At 39.9% G+C, this 12,445-nt stretch overlaps 2 protein-coding genes across 2 annotated transcripts; both read left to right on the forward strand.

Annotated features, from left to right (window-relative positions):
• Positions 1-97: 97 nt before the first annotated feature.
• On the forward strand, positions 98-3,971 carry LOC101485359 (kelch-like protein 11). The gene is made up of 2 exons (XM_004552306.3): positions 98-664; positions 867-3,971. The coding sequence occupies exons 1-2, from the start codon at positions 201-203 to the stop codon at positions 2,449-2,451; spliced, it is 2,049 nt and encodes a 682-aa protein (XP_004552363.1). The 5' UTR covers positions 98-200; the 3' UTR covers positions 2,452-3,971.
• A 1,829-nt stretch (positions 3,972-5,800) lies between these two features.
• On the forward strand, positions 5,801-12,246 carry LOC101485631 (cytosolic 5'-nucleotidase 3). Its single transcript, XM_004552307.3, has 9 exons — positions 5,801-6,314; positions 7,291-7,383; positions 7,480-7,549; positions 9,774-9,820; positions 10,828-10,913; positions 10,989-11,078; positions 11,173-11,335; positions 11,416-11,616; positions 11,690-12,246. Exons 1-9 carry the CDS (start codon positions 6,168-6,170, stop codon positions 11,792-11,794), a joined length of 1,002 nt encoding a protein of 333 aa, XP_004552364.1. The 5' UTR covers positions 5,801-6,167; the 3' UTR covers positions 11,795-12,246.
• Positions 12,247-12,445: the final 199 nt, after the last annotated feature.

Below are 12,445 nucleotides of genomic sequence, written 5' to 3' on the forward strand. Positions count from 1 at the left end.
TTCTTCTAAAATTAAACTAAAACCTGAAAAAAGGGGTGATTTGAAGCGGCTTTTTAAAAGTAAACCCTCCCCTTTTCGCCCCGGAAGTGACGCAACGAATACGAAACGCACTTCATTGTTCTCCGCTTATATGTCTCCCCCGTTCCTTAGCTAGTTTACTTCATTTCCCACCACTGCTCATCTCCAGTGCTGGCAGTAGAATGGCAGCGGCGGCACCCAACCCGGAGGACTCCACCAGGAGCAGCGGTAGCAGCGGCACCAGCACGCCCAGTGCGCTTGCTGGAGACGGAGACGCGGAAGAGGCCGAGGAATTCACCTCGTCTTCCCACTGCTCGGAGCTTTCGCGGCGGCAGAACGAACAGAGGAAGCAGGGCTTATTCTGCGACGTGACGCTGGCCTTCAGCAGCGGGGCGGCAATGGGCAGCCTCCAGAGCTGTGAGTTTTCAGCCCACAGGTCTGTCCTGGCTGCGGCCACCGACTACTTCACCCCACTGCTGGGGGGACAGTTTTCCGAGTCCTTGTCCGGACGGGTGGAGATGAAGGAGTGGAGCTCAGAGCTGGGGCCGGACCCCGAGACGGTGGAGAGTGTTATCCAATATATGTATACGGGAGAAATACGCGTCAGTACCTGCAATGTGCATGAAGTTCTGGAGCTGGCTGATAGGTATGATCAGTTTAATTTCGCATCTTTTCTTTTTTCTTTCAGAAAGATGAATTAACTATGCATGCTATGCATTGGGCCTTCCGTAGAAGTATTGTTTTTGCGCACTGCTTGCAGAAAGAAGAGTAAACAGAATGCTGTTATGTAGTTGGCAGGAAATTTTATTGTCTAATCTTTACTGTATTTCCTTTGTTTACTTTGTCAGGTTCCTGCTGCTGCAGCTGAAAGATTTCTGTGGAGAGTTCCTTAAGAAGAAGCTGAGTCTGACCAACTGTGTGGCCGTCCACAGCTTGGCTCACATGTACACCCTGGACCAGCTGGCTCTGCGGGCTGCAGACATGATCCGCCGCAACTTCCACAAGGTTATCCAGGATGAGGAGTTCTACACGCTCCCCTTTCACCTGGTGCGTGACTGGCTATCAGATGCAGAGATAACCGTGGATTCTGAGGAAGTGCTTTTTGAGGCTGTGGTGAAGTGGGTGCAGAAGAACCCAGAGGAGAGAAGCCGCTATTTTGAAGAGCTGTTTCGTCTCCTGAGGCTACCCCAGATCAAGCCCACCTACCTGACCAGAGTGGTGAAAAATGAACGACTGGTGGCATCCAACGAGGCCTGCCTGCGGCTGGTGTCGGAGGCAGTAGAGGGCCATGCTATTAGATTTGAAAACCTCAAGTCGGCTGATATGGAGTTCTGGTCTTCGCACATGGCCTCCTTTCAGCCTCGCTTTGGTCAAAATATGGACGTTATCATGGTAGTAGGTGGAGTTTCGGAGGGAGGCGACTACCTTAGCGAATGTGTGGGCTACTTTATTTATGAGGACCGTTGGGTCAATCTGCCTCACATCCATAACCATCTGGATGGCCACGCCATCGCTGCCACAGAGTCCCACGTCTATGTAGCTGGTTCTATGGAGCCAGGCTTCGCTAAGACTGTGGAACGTTACAACCCTAATCGTAACACCTGGGAGCAGGTGAGCAACTTGACCACACGCAAGCACTCCTTTGGCCTGACTTGCATTAAGGATATCTTATACAGCATTGGTGGCCATGGCAACTTCAGCCCGGGTTTCAAGGATGTCAGTGTGTATGAGCCAGAGCAGGACAAATGGCACAATCTGGAATCTGCTCCCAAAATCCTGCGAGACGTGAAGGCAGTGAGTGTGGAGGACCGCTATGTTTATGTCACAGCACGCACACCCGTCGATACAGATAATGATGACGGATTGAAGACGGTGACCACTCGTTATGACACAGAGAGTCGCCAGTGGCAGGATGTTGACTCCCTGCCTCTTATTGACAACTACTGTATCTTCCAGATGGCTGTGGCATCCACTAACTTCTACCACACAGCCTCCTGCTGTCCTAAAAGCTACACAGTTCGGGATGAGGTTGCCAGGCAGAAGATTAGTGTGCGCATCTCTGATGAGATCCTAGAAAGCCTTCCACCAGAGGTAACCAGCATTGAGGGTGCTGCAATCTGCCACTTTGATGAGGATGTTTTCATCATCGGGGGCTGGAAGAACAGCGACGATGTAGACAAGCAGTATCGCAAGGAGGCCTATCGTTACTGCGCCGAGAGGAAGCGATGGATGCTGCTGCCACCCATGCCTCAGCCTCGTTGTCGAGCTACTGCCTGCCACGTCCGCATCCCGTACCGCTTCCTGTACGGCTGCCAGCGGTACCCCATGCCCCAGAACCTTGCCCGCCAGCGAGATCGCATGCAGCAGATGCAACAGCTTCACCGGCGCACTCTCACCCTGCGCCGGCAGCTCCAGTCGCAGATAGAGTGTTGAACTGTCCACTGTGAGTTTGTCCGAAGATTTCCTGCAAACCCCAATTTCAATGCAGCTACCATTGTCCTCTACCTTGAGTCATTCACTAAAGCAGGTCCTGTTGCTCTCGTCCTGGATTTCATTAATCTGAACTGTGTGTCATCAGCTTTCATGCTGTGTTTGTGTTATTGGCTCATTTGTGGAAAGCCATGAAATATGTGGGCAGGTGTGTGCTGTCCTGCTGGTGGTCTGTGAGGAGGGATGTGATTATAAATATGTGAATAAGAGTGTTATAGTGCAGCCAACAACTAAATATCTGTTAGCCATTTATGTTGATAAAGAGGCTGTTTATCTCTTTATACGTAAATAGTATAAAAGCTGTATATGTATACATTTCTATGGATATTTTACATTCCTTTATTGTACTGGAAGACAACGTGGCATTAGTAATAATTGCATTCCTGCATTCTTAATGAACTCTCATTCCATTGTAACACTGTGACAATCGGTCCAAACCCCTTGTATCTTAACTGCTCTGTTACTACGGCTTTGCTTGTTACTGTACAGGCACAAAAACTAAATATGAATTAACACGAGGAGGTTGTTAATCATAAAATCCTGTAGACTAGTTGTAGACAGTTATATATTTGTGTGACTTTTCTTGCTCATGTAACAATAGTAATGTTTCTCCAAGTTTCCGACGAGGTGAAAAGATGAGAGGACCGTAATATCCCAAAATATGTGATAAGATGCAATGAAATCATTCCTTTGAGTAAGCTAACATTGAAACAATCTGCTCTGCAACTGCATTAAGGACCAATCAGCAGCAGCAGCTTAATCATTCCTTTTTTTGCACTTTGGTTATCTATTGCCCAGTGCATTCCCATTCATTCAACAAAGACATATTTAATCTTTGTGTATGAGTGTGGGAGGATGTGTAGGGCTTGGTTATCACTCTGCAAAGAATGGGAAAAGCTTCTGTGGAACGCCACTCTTTAACTTCTAAAGTCTTTAAAAAGTTGCCATTGCACTTTGACTTGTTTTGTTAATTTCATATCAGACGAGCTGATTGTATATTGCAAAGGCTTTGTTTTAGCTGTCTTGGAGTCAGTGAGATTTAATCTTCTTGGAAACAACAATGTTATCATTGCTGGTGGATTAGTTTCCAACATTAAATGTCTTGTAAAAGTTTGGTGTATATTGGAGTTCTGTCTATCGGAAGACTCCTTTTACCCGCCAAAGAGACGTAGAAATGAGAAAAACAAGGAATAAAACTTTAAAACAAAAGGGATTGTTTTATGAATGTGTTGTGACTGACATTCAGAAATTCCCATTCAAGCAGCGCTAATTATAGCAGTATAGGGTTACGGAGCGGAGAAATGATATTCATTTCCACTTTATGACCTAACATAAATGGCACTGCAAATATTAACTGAAATAAGCTATGTAATTTGCTTTGCATGTGATAGTCAACACTTTGTGTCCTTGGATGTATGAAATGCTAATGTCATCTCTTGAAATTAAAGTTGTTTTGTAAGACATTTGCTTGCATTGCATTACTGGATTGTGTACAGTCCAAAAGTCAGTTATTTTAGTTGACAGAGAGCTAAATGTGGGAAACATTACAGTATTGGTTTTTCTTGGCATTTTAAGAGGGGAAATCACATCATTTATGAAAGGAAAACTGTTCAATCATGTAGCATGAATATTCTAACACTATGTTAAATTACTGGTAATTTTTTTTGCTTGGTTTCAAAAAGAAGTTACACCCTTGAAACTCTGTCACTGTGCTATTTAATTCGCAATATTATAACCATTTTAATAACACGTAGTGAAGTTCATATTTCAGTCTTGTTTAACATTAACTATTTACCACGTAAAATAGTCACCAAAAATCTCGACAGTAACGACAATACTGGTGTTTCAGATTAAGTGGTGTTTCAGATTCGCTGGTGACAGTCAAACAGATGTGTCGTACACTTCTTTAGGAGCTACTAACGACCAACCGGGAAAATCTATAAATATTTCGTCTTTACAAATGCATTTATTTGCCTTTTGATTTTTTAACACGACGCAACAGTCTGTTTTAATTTATTTTGGATAATAAAAAAAGCGTGCTAGCTTAGCTGGTGCCCGCGCCGATGCCTGTTCATATACTGTTTGGAAAACGTTATTGTCATCATTATTCTCCCCACAAACTATCATTTGATTTGAGAATGGTCGGCACTACAACTAAAGCATATACTTTATATTATCTGCACTAGATGGAGGGGATGTGATTGGGCTGTGTGACAGTCCAACCAGATTAACCTGTGACACCAGCATCTGGACTAAATCAACTCGTAAGTCACCTGTTTCATGTTCAATACATCAGACAAGACCTCTGCAACTGTCGGTGTTTTGTGTAGTGTGTATTCCCATTTTATTCTATTTAGGATGCCTTAAATAATTTATTCACAAAACAGAAACCAATTGATTTTAGCAGAATGTGATGCTGTTAACAGTAAAGCAGTATTAAAATTCTGCTGGACATGGAATACATTTAGACTTTTATTTTCTTCTAATTCCTTTGTACTTTCTACTCCTTATATTTACTGACTATTTCACGTCACCACAGGCTTTACCCACAACAAACTGATTTCAGTTTAATAGTGTATTCATCAACAGCGCTTACTTCATATGACTGATGTAGAGATGAAAAATGCAAAACAACAACAAGCAAACAGGCATGTTATTTATGAATTATTTAGAGCATGATGCTCTAGTTGAGAATGGGAGGATGATTAATATAACTGAGATATAATCATATTTCATATTTCAGTTCATATTTCCTTGAATTCATGTTATCCCTTTATTACTTGGCATGAGGTTCAGTTACATTTGTACAAAAATAGCTGGCAGAAATCTTCTTTAAGGCACTCTTTGTTTTTCTGCCCTCTTTTCAGAGGTTGTACTTTTTCTCCAGTTCACACTTATCTATTAACATCACCTCTCTGATAATTTATTAGAATATGAATATAGTTTTAACTCAGACTCTGATGTTATCCTTGGAGCAGCTAAAGTATATGCCACAACTTACTCTATTACTATACCAGTAAAATTATTCTGAAGATAGTAAACTGAGAATAAACGCGTGATTATTTTTAAAATGTATTGTGTAGTTTATCTGTAAAGAAGCAGTGCGTAAAACACTGACCAGTTGCAGAAGTCATGTCTCATCTATTGAATATGAAACAGAAATCCTTCATTTGCCGAACAGTTTAACGTTGATGAAATTATGAGCAGGCATCATTAGAATCTTCTGCATTGCTCTTTCACGTTGCAGCGTGGGAACGTAGCCTCTTAGAACGCGCATGCTCTTTCTGTCAAAGGCAATGCGATATCGCGGACAGCTGTGATGTTGTGTTAGAAAAACAAAAAATAGCAAAGGAATTCAAGACGAAACAGATCTGCTGTTGCCGTGTAGAATAAATAATAAGCGTATACTGACAGCTCACGATAGGAGGCTTTAAAAAAAATCAGACTTAACGGATTTTTCGTGAGGATGTACCTGTGAACGCAACTCTCGTGAGACTTTGTGAGATTGAACATGGCGGCATACACTAGCTAGAACCTAAACAAAACTTCTGATCTACTTATAAGACTAGTCTCTCTTCAAAATCCTGGAATCTCCACCATTTACTGACCTGGGTGAATAGGAAGACTTCATTGGCGTCTTTTTACACCGAATTTTCACCATGAGGAAAAACAAGAACAAACGTCAACCTACCAAACGTAAAACTGCCAGTCAAACACAAAAGTCCAAAAGACCTCGTAATGATTCACCAAAAATGACAGAAAAGGACAGTTCTGAATTGACACCATTCGAGATTTTCTTCCAAAAGGTGAGCGATACCCACTTATCAATAGAAAATAACGTTTCCGCATTTGATACCAGACTCTCGCTAATTGAAATATTACACAAAGACATTCAACGCTGTGACCGTCGGTCGAGAGTCTCACAGTCCAGCTAAGCTTAGGATAGAGAATAAAATCAGACTGAAATCCAAACAGGATGATCATGAGAGTTAAAGTATATGACTGCAAACTGTGAAAAACCAATCCCAAACACTACCAATATGAGTACCCATTCTAACCCCCCACTGGTTATGTGGCATGTGGCGAGGAGTGTAAGACTTTCGTTTCGTTATGTTTGTTTGTTTTGTTTTTGTAATGATCTTTTTTTATGTCATTTGTTTTTCATTCATTTATTGTTAATTCTCATTCTACCCTTGGCTCCTCCTCCTAATAATACAGTATGGGGCTTAAGCAGGTGCACAGGAAGTTATGAACACACAAGTTTAATTTCAAATACAAGGACTCTTGTCTGCCTCGTGTATTTCCGACTTATCTATTTATTTAGTATTTGACATATTTCAATTATATATACTTCGTTTTGTTTAAAATAAAACACATTTTAAAAAGAGTTAATTCATTGAAAATACAGCTTAAAAATGTATGTTTTTTCACAAATCCTTCAAGCATACTTCTATACTGGTTAGTTTTTTTTCCCAGCTAGCTAAAGCCAGAGAAAGTCTATGGCTAAGGAATTTAGTGTTAACATGCTACTGCTTTCTCCTCTGAATGCTTTTGTTCATGTGAGAACTGCAGAGTCAGCATTAATCCCGCAGCGTTGTCCGTGTTTGATACTCACCAGTCAGGAGATTAAAAACCTGATTTTAGCACCTATCCTGCTGGACTGGTGTTTATCGCACTACTGTCAATTAAATTTAGCCAAACTCTGAGCTTTACACATGCTATAATCAGCACCTGGACTTCACCTCACCATCTGTCTCATCAACATATATTCTGCCTGCACAGATTGAAAAGTTCTCCAAGCTGCACATGAAGGACCGTGACAGGGTACAAGAGATCCTGCAGTCCATGCAGAAGGCTGGCTCCAAAACCCTGCAGGTATCCACATCACTCACTCCTCTTATAAACATATTCACCCCTGTAAGAAAATAGAATATTATTTCTTTCATGATTTTTATCTCGTTTTTGATCCAGGTGATCTCAGATTTTGACATGACCCTTACAAGATTTGAATACAATGGGAAAAGATGCCCCACTTGTCATAGTGAGTACACTCAAAGTACAACAAACTATATATAATAACTCGAATGTTCTGTTACCCTGCATTTGCAGGGGTAGTGTGTTTATGAACTACACTGACATACAGTGGGTTTACAAACACAAAACCTTCTAAAAGAATGCTCTTTATACACACGGTTTCCAAGCAAGGGTGGTGCAATAAAAACCACTGGAGGGCAACATTTACATATCAAGAACAAAAGATGAGACAAAAGGTGTTGAAGATTGTCAGGCAGCTCCATGGGATATCTAAAGACTCAGACAACAATTACAAAGGGTGAAAGGCTCTAGACAAGTAACAAGCTCAAGGTTCACACATTCCAAAGTAAAATGGTGATCAGGACCGAATGAGGAACTTCCTCTAAGCAAACTAATGCAAACTAAGTAAGCATTTAATTGGGACTCAGATTGATGAATCCAAATGAACATACTATCGGCATTACTCTATCTTTTCCATTCTATTCCCCACGTGATCTCAGACACACAGTTTGCAGTGCTTACCAAATGTATTAGATGACCTTTCATAAAAACAAGAAAACACAAATGCTTGAGAATTCTATTAAAAACATATATCAACTAAATAAATTAAATGACAAACTGAAATAATGTCTTTATATATATATCTATATATATATATATATATATATATATATATATATATATATATATATATATATATGTATATATATATATATATATATATATATATATGTATATATGTATGCTGTATACTGGACCTCTCTGGCTTAACTGTGGGCAACTGCGGATTTCAGTCAAATGGTCAAAGAGAAAGTAAAATATTGAGACACAAGATTTCTTGTATTTTTTAAAGAGGATCTAGCAACGGTATAAATCTGAATTATCAAGCCTTAAACAACAAATGGACATTATTCATTGCATGCTAAACTTTTCCAATGGAAAACTTTTCCAATGGAAAAGTTTACTTTGTAAACTAAGCAGCACTTGGAAATGGGAAAGTTTACAAAGTAATGGAAAAGTTTAGCTTTAGTCTGAGATTCAGAAGCGAAATCTTTATTTGAAAAGGGGGGAGACTGTTTTGTTTTTCTTAAAGACTTTTCTGCAGGAAACTCCAGGGAAAGGGAACAGAACAGAGGGGGTAACAGAAACAAGTGGAGGTTTCTCTATTTACATAAGGAGAAGAATAGACACAAAAGCCTGGTGAATGACCATGGGGGTACCAGTATTTAGAGATACAATAGTGATAAAAGACCAGATGTGAAAGAGTCTAGACAGGTGACAAAATCAAGGTTAACACCTTCCAAGCCAAAGTGGTGATAAGGAATGGAGAGAATAAAAAGCCTCTACAGGGGACTGTTTGCATTTAACGACATGGTATTAACATTAAAATGGTGAGAAACTGTTTGCCTCAGTTTTCAGCAGGTCTCCAGCTGGGTAGAGATCTTGTGACTGTGAAAGCCATAGCTCTGCCTGTAATTCCTCTTCCAATATGGATGACTTCTTCTTGGGAGACAATAGAGAGAAAGGGTGTGGAACTTTTGTCATTATAAGAGGATAAGAGGACAAAAGCCATGCCAGCAAAAAGCCCCCCATAGCTTTTTATTCAGATATGTACAATTCTCTTGGTGTGTACGCCACACATGCATTTGAACACATGTTGAGAATGAAAGATAATACCACCATATCTACACTTATTACACCACTGAATTCATCTTTGTGCATTCATCTTTGTGCATTCATCTTTGTAGTGAGGGGTTTGAAAACCTCAGGCCACTTAACCTAGTTAGTGGATGATGAGATTTTTAATGGAACGGAATCAAGCCTATATTGGATAAATTGAAGGTGAAGTTTAGGGTAAGTCTGGATCAGGATGTAGGGTAGGTTGGTCTTGTGATCCCTACCACATATGTCCTTGGTCAGTAATAGTAGACTCGATCAGGCACTGACTCATGGTTAATAATAGAAAAAATGCTTATGCTAAAGTCATATATATATACTGGTGCATTTCCCGTAGATCTAAATGTAGAACTCAATTAGCTTTTTTTCCCTCTTTCTATCTTCATATAAAATTAGAATTATTTGAGCCTACTCAGTATTTTTATACGTTTCACAGACCACAATTCAGGGTCTTTAAAATGTTTTTATTTGTCAGCTGTTTGTAGTTTGAGGTCGCCATGCATATAAAAGGTTTTGGCTGAAAGACACATGACTGTCATTTTGTGTATTTGCAGATATTCTTGAGAGGAGTGATGTCATCTCCAGTGATTGCAAAAAAAAGGTAGGCAAAACTTCTAGTTTACGATTGAATATTTTTTTATAGTGCTTTTATATTAACACTGCATGTTTTAGTACAGTGTCCACTTCAAAGCAGCATTATATATTAAAGTATGATGAGGAGTTTTCTCCCAAATTGTTGTGTGGTGGGAGAAATGGAAGCATGCAGTCCACAACCTAGACTATGCCTGTTAATCAGTTTTGTGTAAATATTATCAGGAAAACATGCTGCACATTAAAAATGTGTTTTTCAACAATAAAAGTCACAAAGTGGTTTACAGTACAGAATAAGAAGAAACGGTAACACTTTAAAATCATGACAGACTGTTAAGCTTTAGAAAGGTATTAGTAAGTACTTAAAAATACTACTGAAATTAATCCGCCTTAGTATGTCATTTATCAATGCAGATATCGATTTTTATTCTTGATTTATAAGCTCATCTATAACATGTTCATGGTATCTTTTACAAAGTTTAAGTGATTAACAACATCATTTTATACCTAACTATATATATTTAATAATTATGATGCAAGCTCATCGTTTGTGAGTGTGATGAGAGCATTCAGAAATATTGGTTTTAAAACTGACAGCTAGTTAAGGGATGTGGCGTGAAAGGAAAAAGGGTTATTTTTGACCAATACATGATGGATATTATTAGATACAGGCATTCTGGTATTTCTTGTGTCAAATAAAAGTTACTGTATCCAAAAGGTGAGTAAGTACAACATTTGTTTAGTGTTTCATGAGTAAGCTGGTCAACACTCCGGACTGAGCCAGGGACAAAAAAGAACTTTGCACATGAATAATAAAAGTGAAGTATGTAGTGATAATTGAATTGAACCTGAAGGCTTGCTCCCTGTTCATTCATGCAGGGGGTTTAAAATAACACCCCAAATAACTATCCAGAAGCATTGCCCAGATGGCTGCTGAGTGGTGGTGAGACTTGCCAACTCTAGAAGAATTGTGATATTTGCTGATCAGTTTTTATAACACTGTCATGTCCTCTACAGCTGCAGGGGCTGCTCGACAAATACTACCCCATAGAGATCGACACTACGCTGTCAGTAGAGGAGAAGCTGCCTCTTATGGTGGAGTGGTGAGTGTGTACACAGAGCTATGACTTGTGTTTAACAGTGTTGGAAGGGTATTTAATAACTCGACTGTATCTCAGGTGGACAAAGGCTCACGAGCTGCTGGTGAATCAGAAAATTAAGAAAGATGGGTTAGCCAAGGCGGTGAGGGACTCTGACGCCAAGCTGAGGTATGAGCATCCCCGAAGATCTGTTTAGTTCTTGAATGTTGAAAACATTTTTGTAATGCAGCTAATGTGGATTCTTTTTCATGTCTTTTAACAGGGACGGCTACAAGGATTTCTTTGACCACCTGCATGAGCACAGCATCCCCCTGCTCATCTTCTCTGCTGGAATAGGAGACATCCTGGAAGAGGTGATACGCCAGACTGAGGTCTTCCACCCTAATGTCAAGGTCATCTCCAACTACATGGACTTTGATGAGTCTGTGAGTAGCCACACCACATACTATAACCTGACCTCCACTCAGGCATTTAAATAATAATTTGACTTGATCTGTTTGCACAGGGGGTGCTGAAGGCTTTCAAAGGAGAACTGATTCACATCTACAATAAAAGGGAAGGTGCGCTGCTCAACACCGGACATTTCCAGGAGCTGCGCACACAGACAAATGTGCTACTACTAGGAGACTCTCTAGGGGATCTGAACATGGCTGATGGAGTGCAGGACATGGAGAACATCCTCAAGATCGGCTTCCTTAATGACAAGGTAAGCAAAAAGCATGCACGCAGTTATGTTCACTAAAGCGAATTGATACTTATCTATTTTTTAATTTCCACAGGTGGAGGAGAGGAAACAATCATACCTGGACTCATATGACATTGTGTTGATAAAGGATGAAAGCTTGGATGTTCCAAATGCAGTTATTCGCTTTCTCACTGAGTAATTGGACCTACCTCAGCTGATAGCTGTAGCCTAAAAGCTGCATGTGTGTGTCTACTGTTCAAACTTTGACATAAATGGCGGTACTTGACCTAGTATTTGCTCTGAAAACGACTTCCATTCTCTTACAAAAAAAGCACCTTTTCGGTGAATTGTAATCTGAAAACAGACACTGTTTTTTAGCACTGCAGTGCCATCTTGTGGTGGCCTGTCGGTAAATACATTTAGGAACAGGGAAAGAAAAGATAGAAAACATATTTCTATATTTAGAGTCAGTAATTTGTAATAACTATTACATTGAAATTATGAGAATATTAGCAAGAAATACAATAAAAAGTTAATAAAGTAGTTATGTTTTGCTACAAATTTTAAACTTTAGGTTCAGTGTTTTTAAATCACTGAACGGTCTGATGCTTTCTGTCTATCTGAGTCTGGAATAAAAGAAAAAAAAAATTATGTTGCTGCTTCTTTCTTCGACTTCTGCCTTGAGTCATTACAGTGGTCGTCATCTCAACTTTGCCTCTCTAACTTCATCTCCAAACTTCTCTTACCAAACATAACATCATAGCAGGTCTCAATACTATGTTTAATCCATTCACTCCGATGATGACCAGCCACAAATCACGCCTGACACTTTTCTCCACCAACTCCATCC

The sequence above is a fragment of the Maylandia zebra genome, linkage group LG4, assembly GCF_041146795.1.
Source record: "Maylandia zebra isolate NMK-2024a linkage group LG4, Mzebra_GT3a, whole genome shotgun sequence".
Taxonomy (NCBI): Eukaryota; Metazoa; Chordata; class Actinopteri; order Cichliformes; family Cichlidae; genus Maylandia; species Maylandia zebra.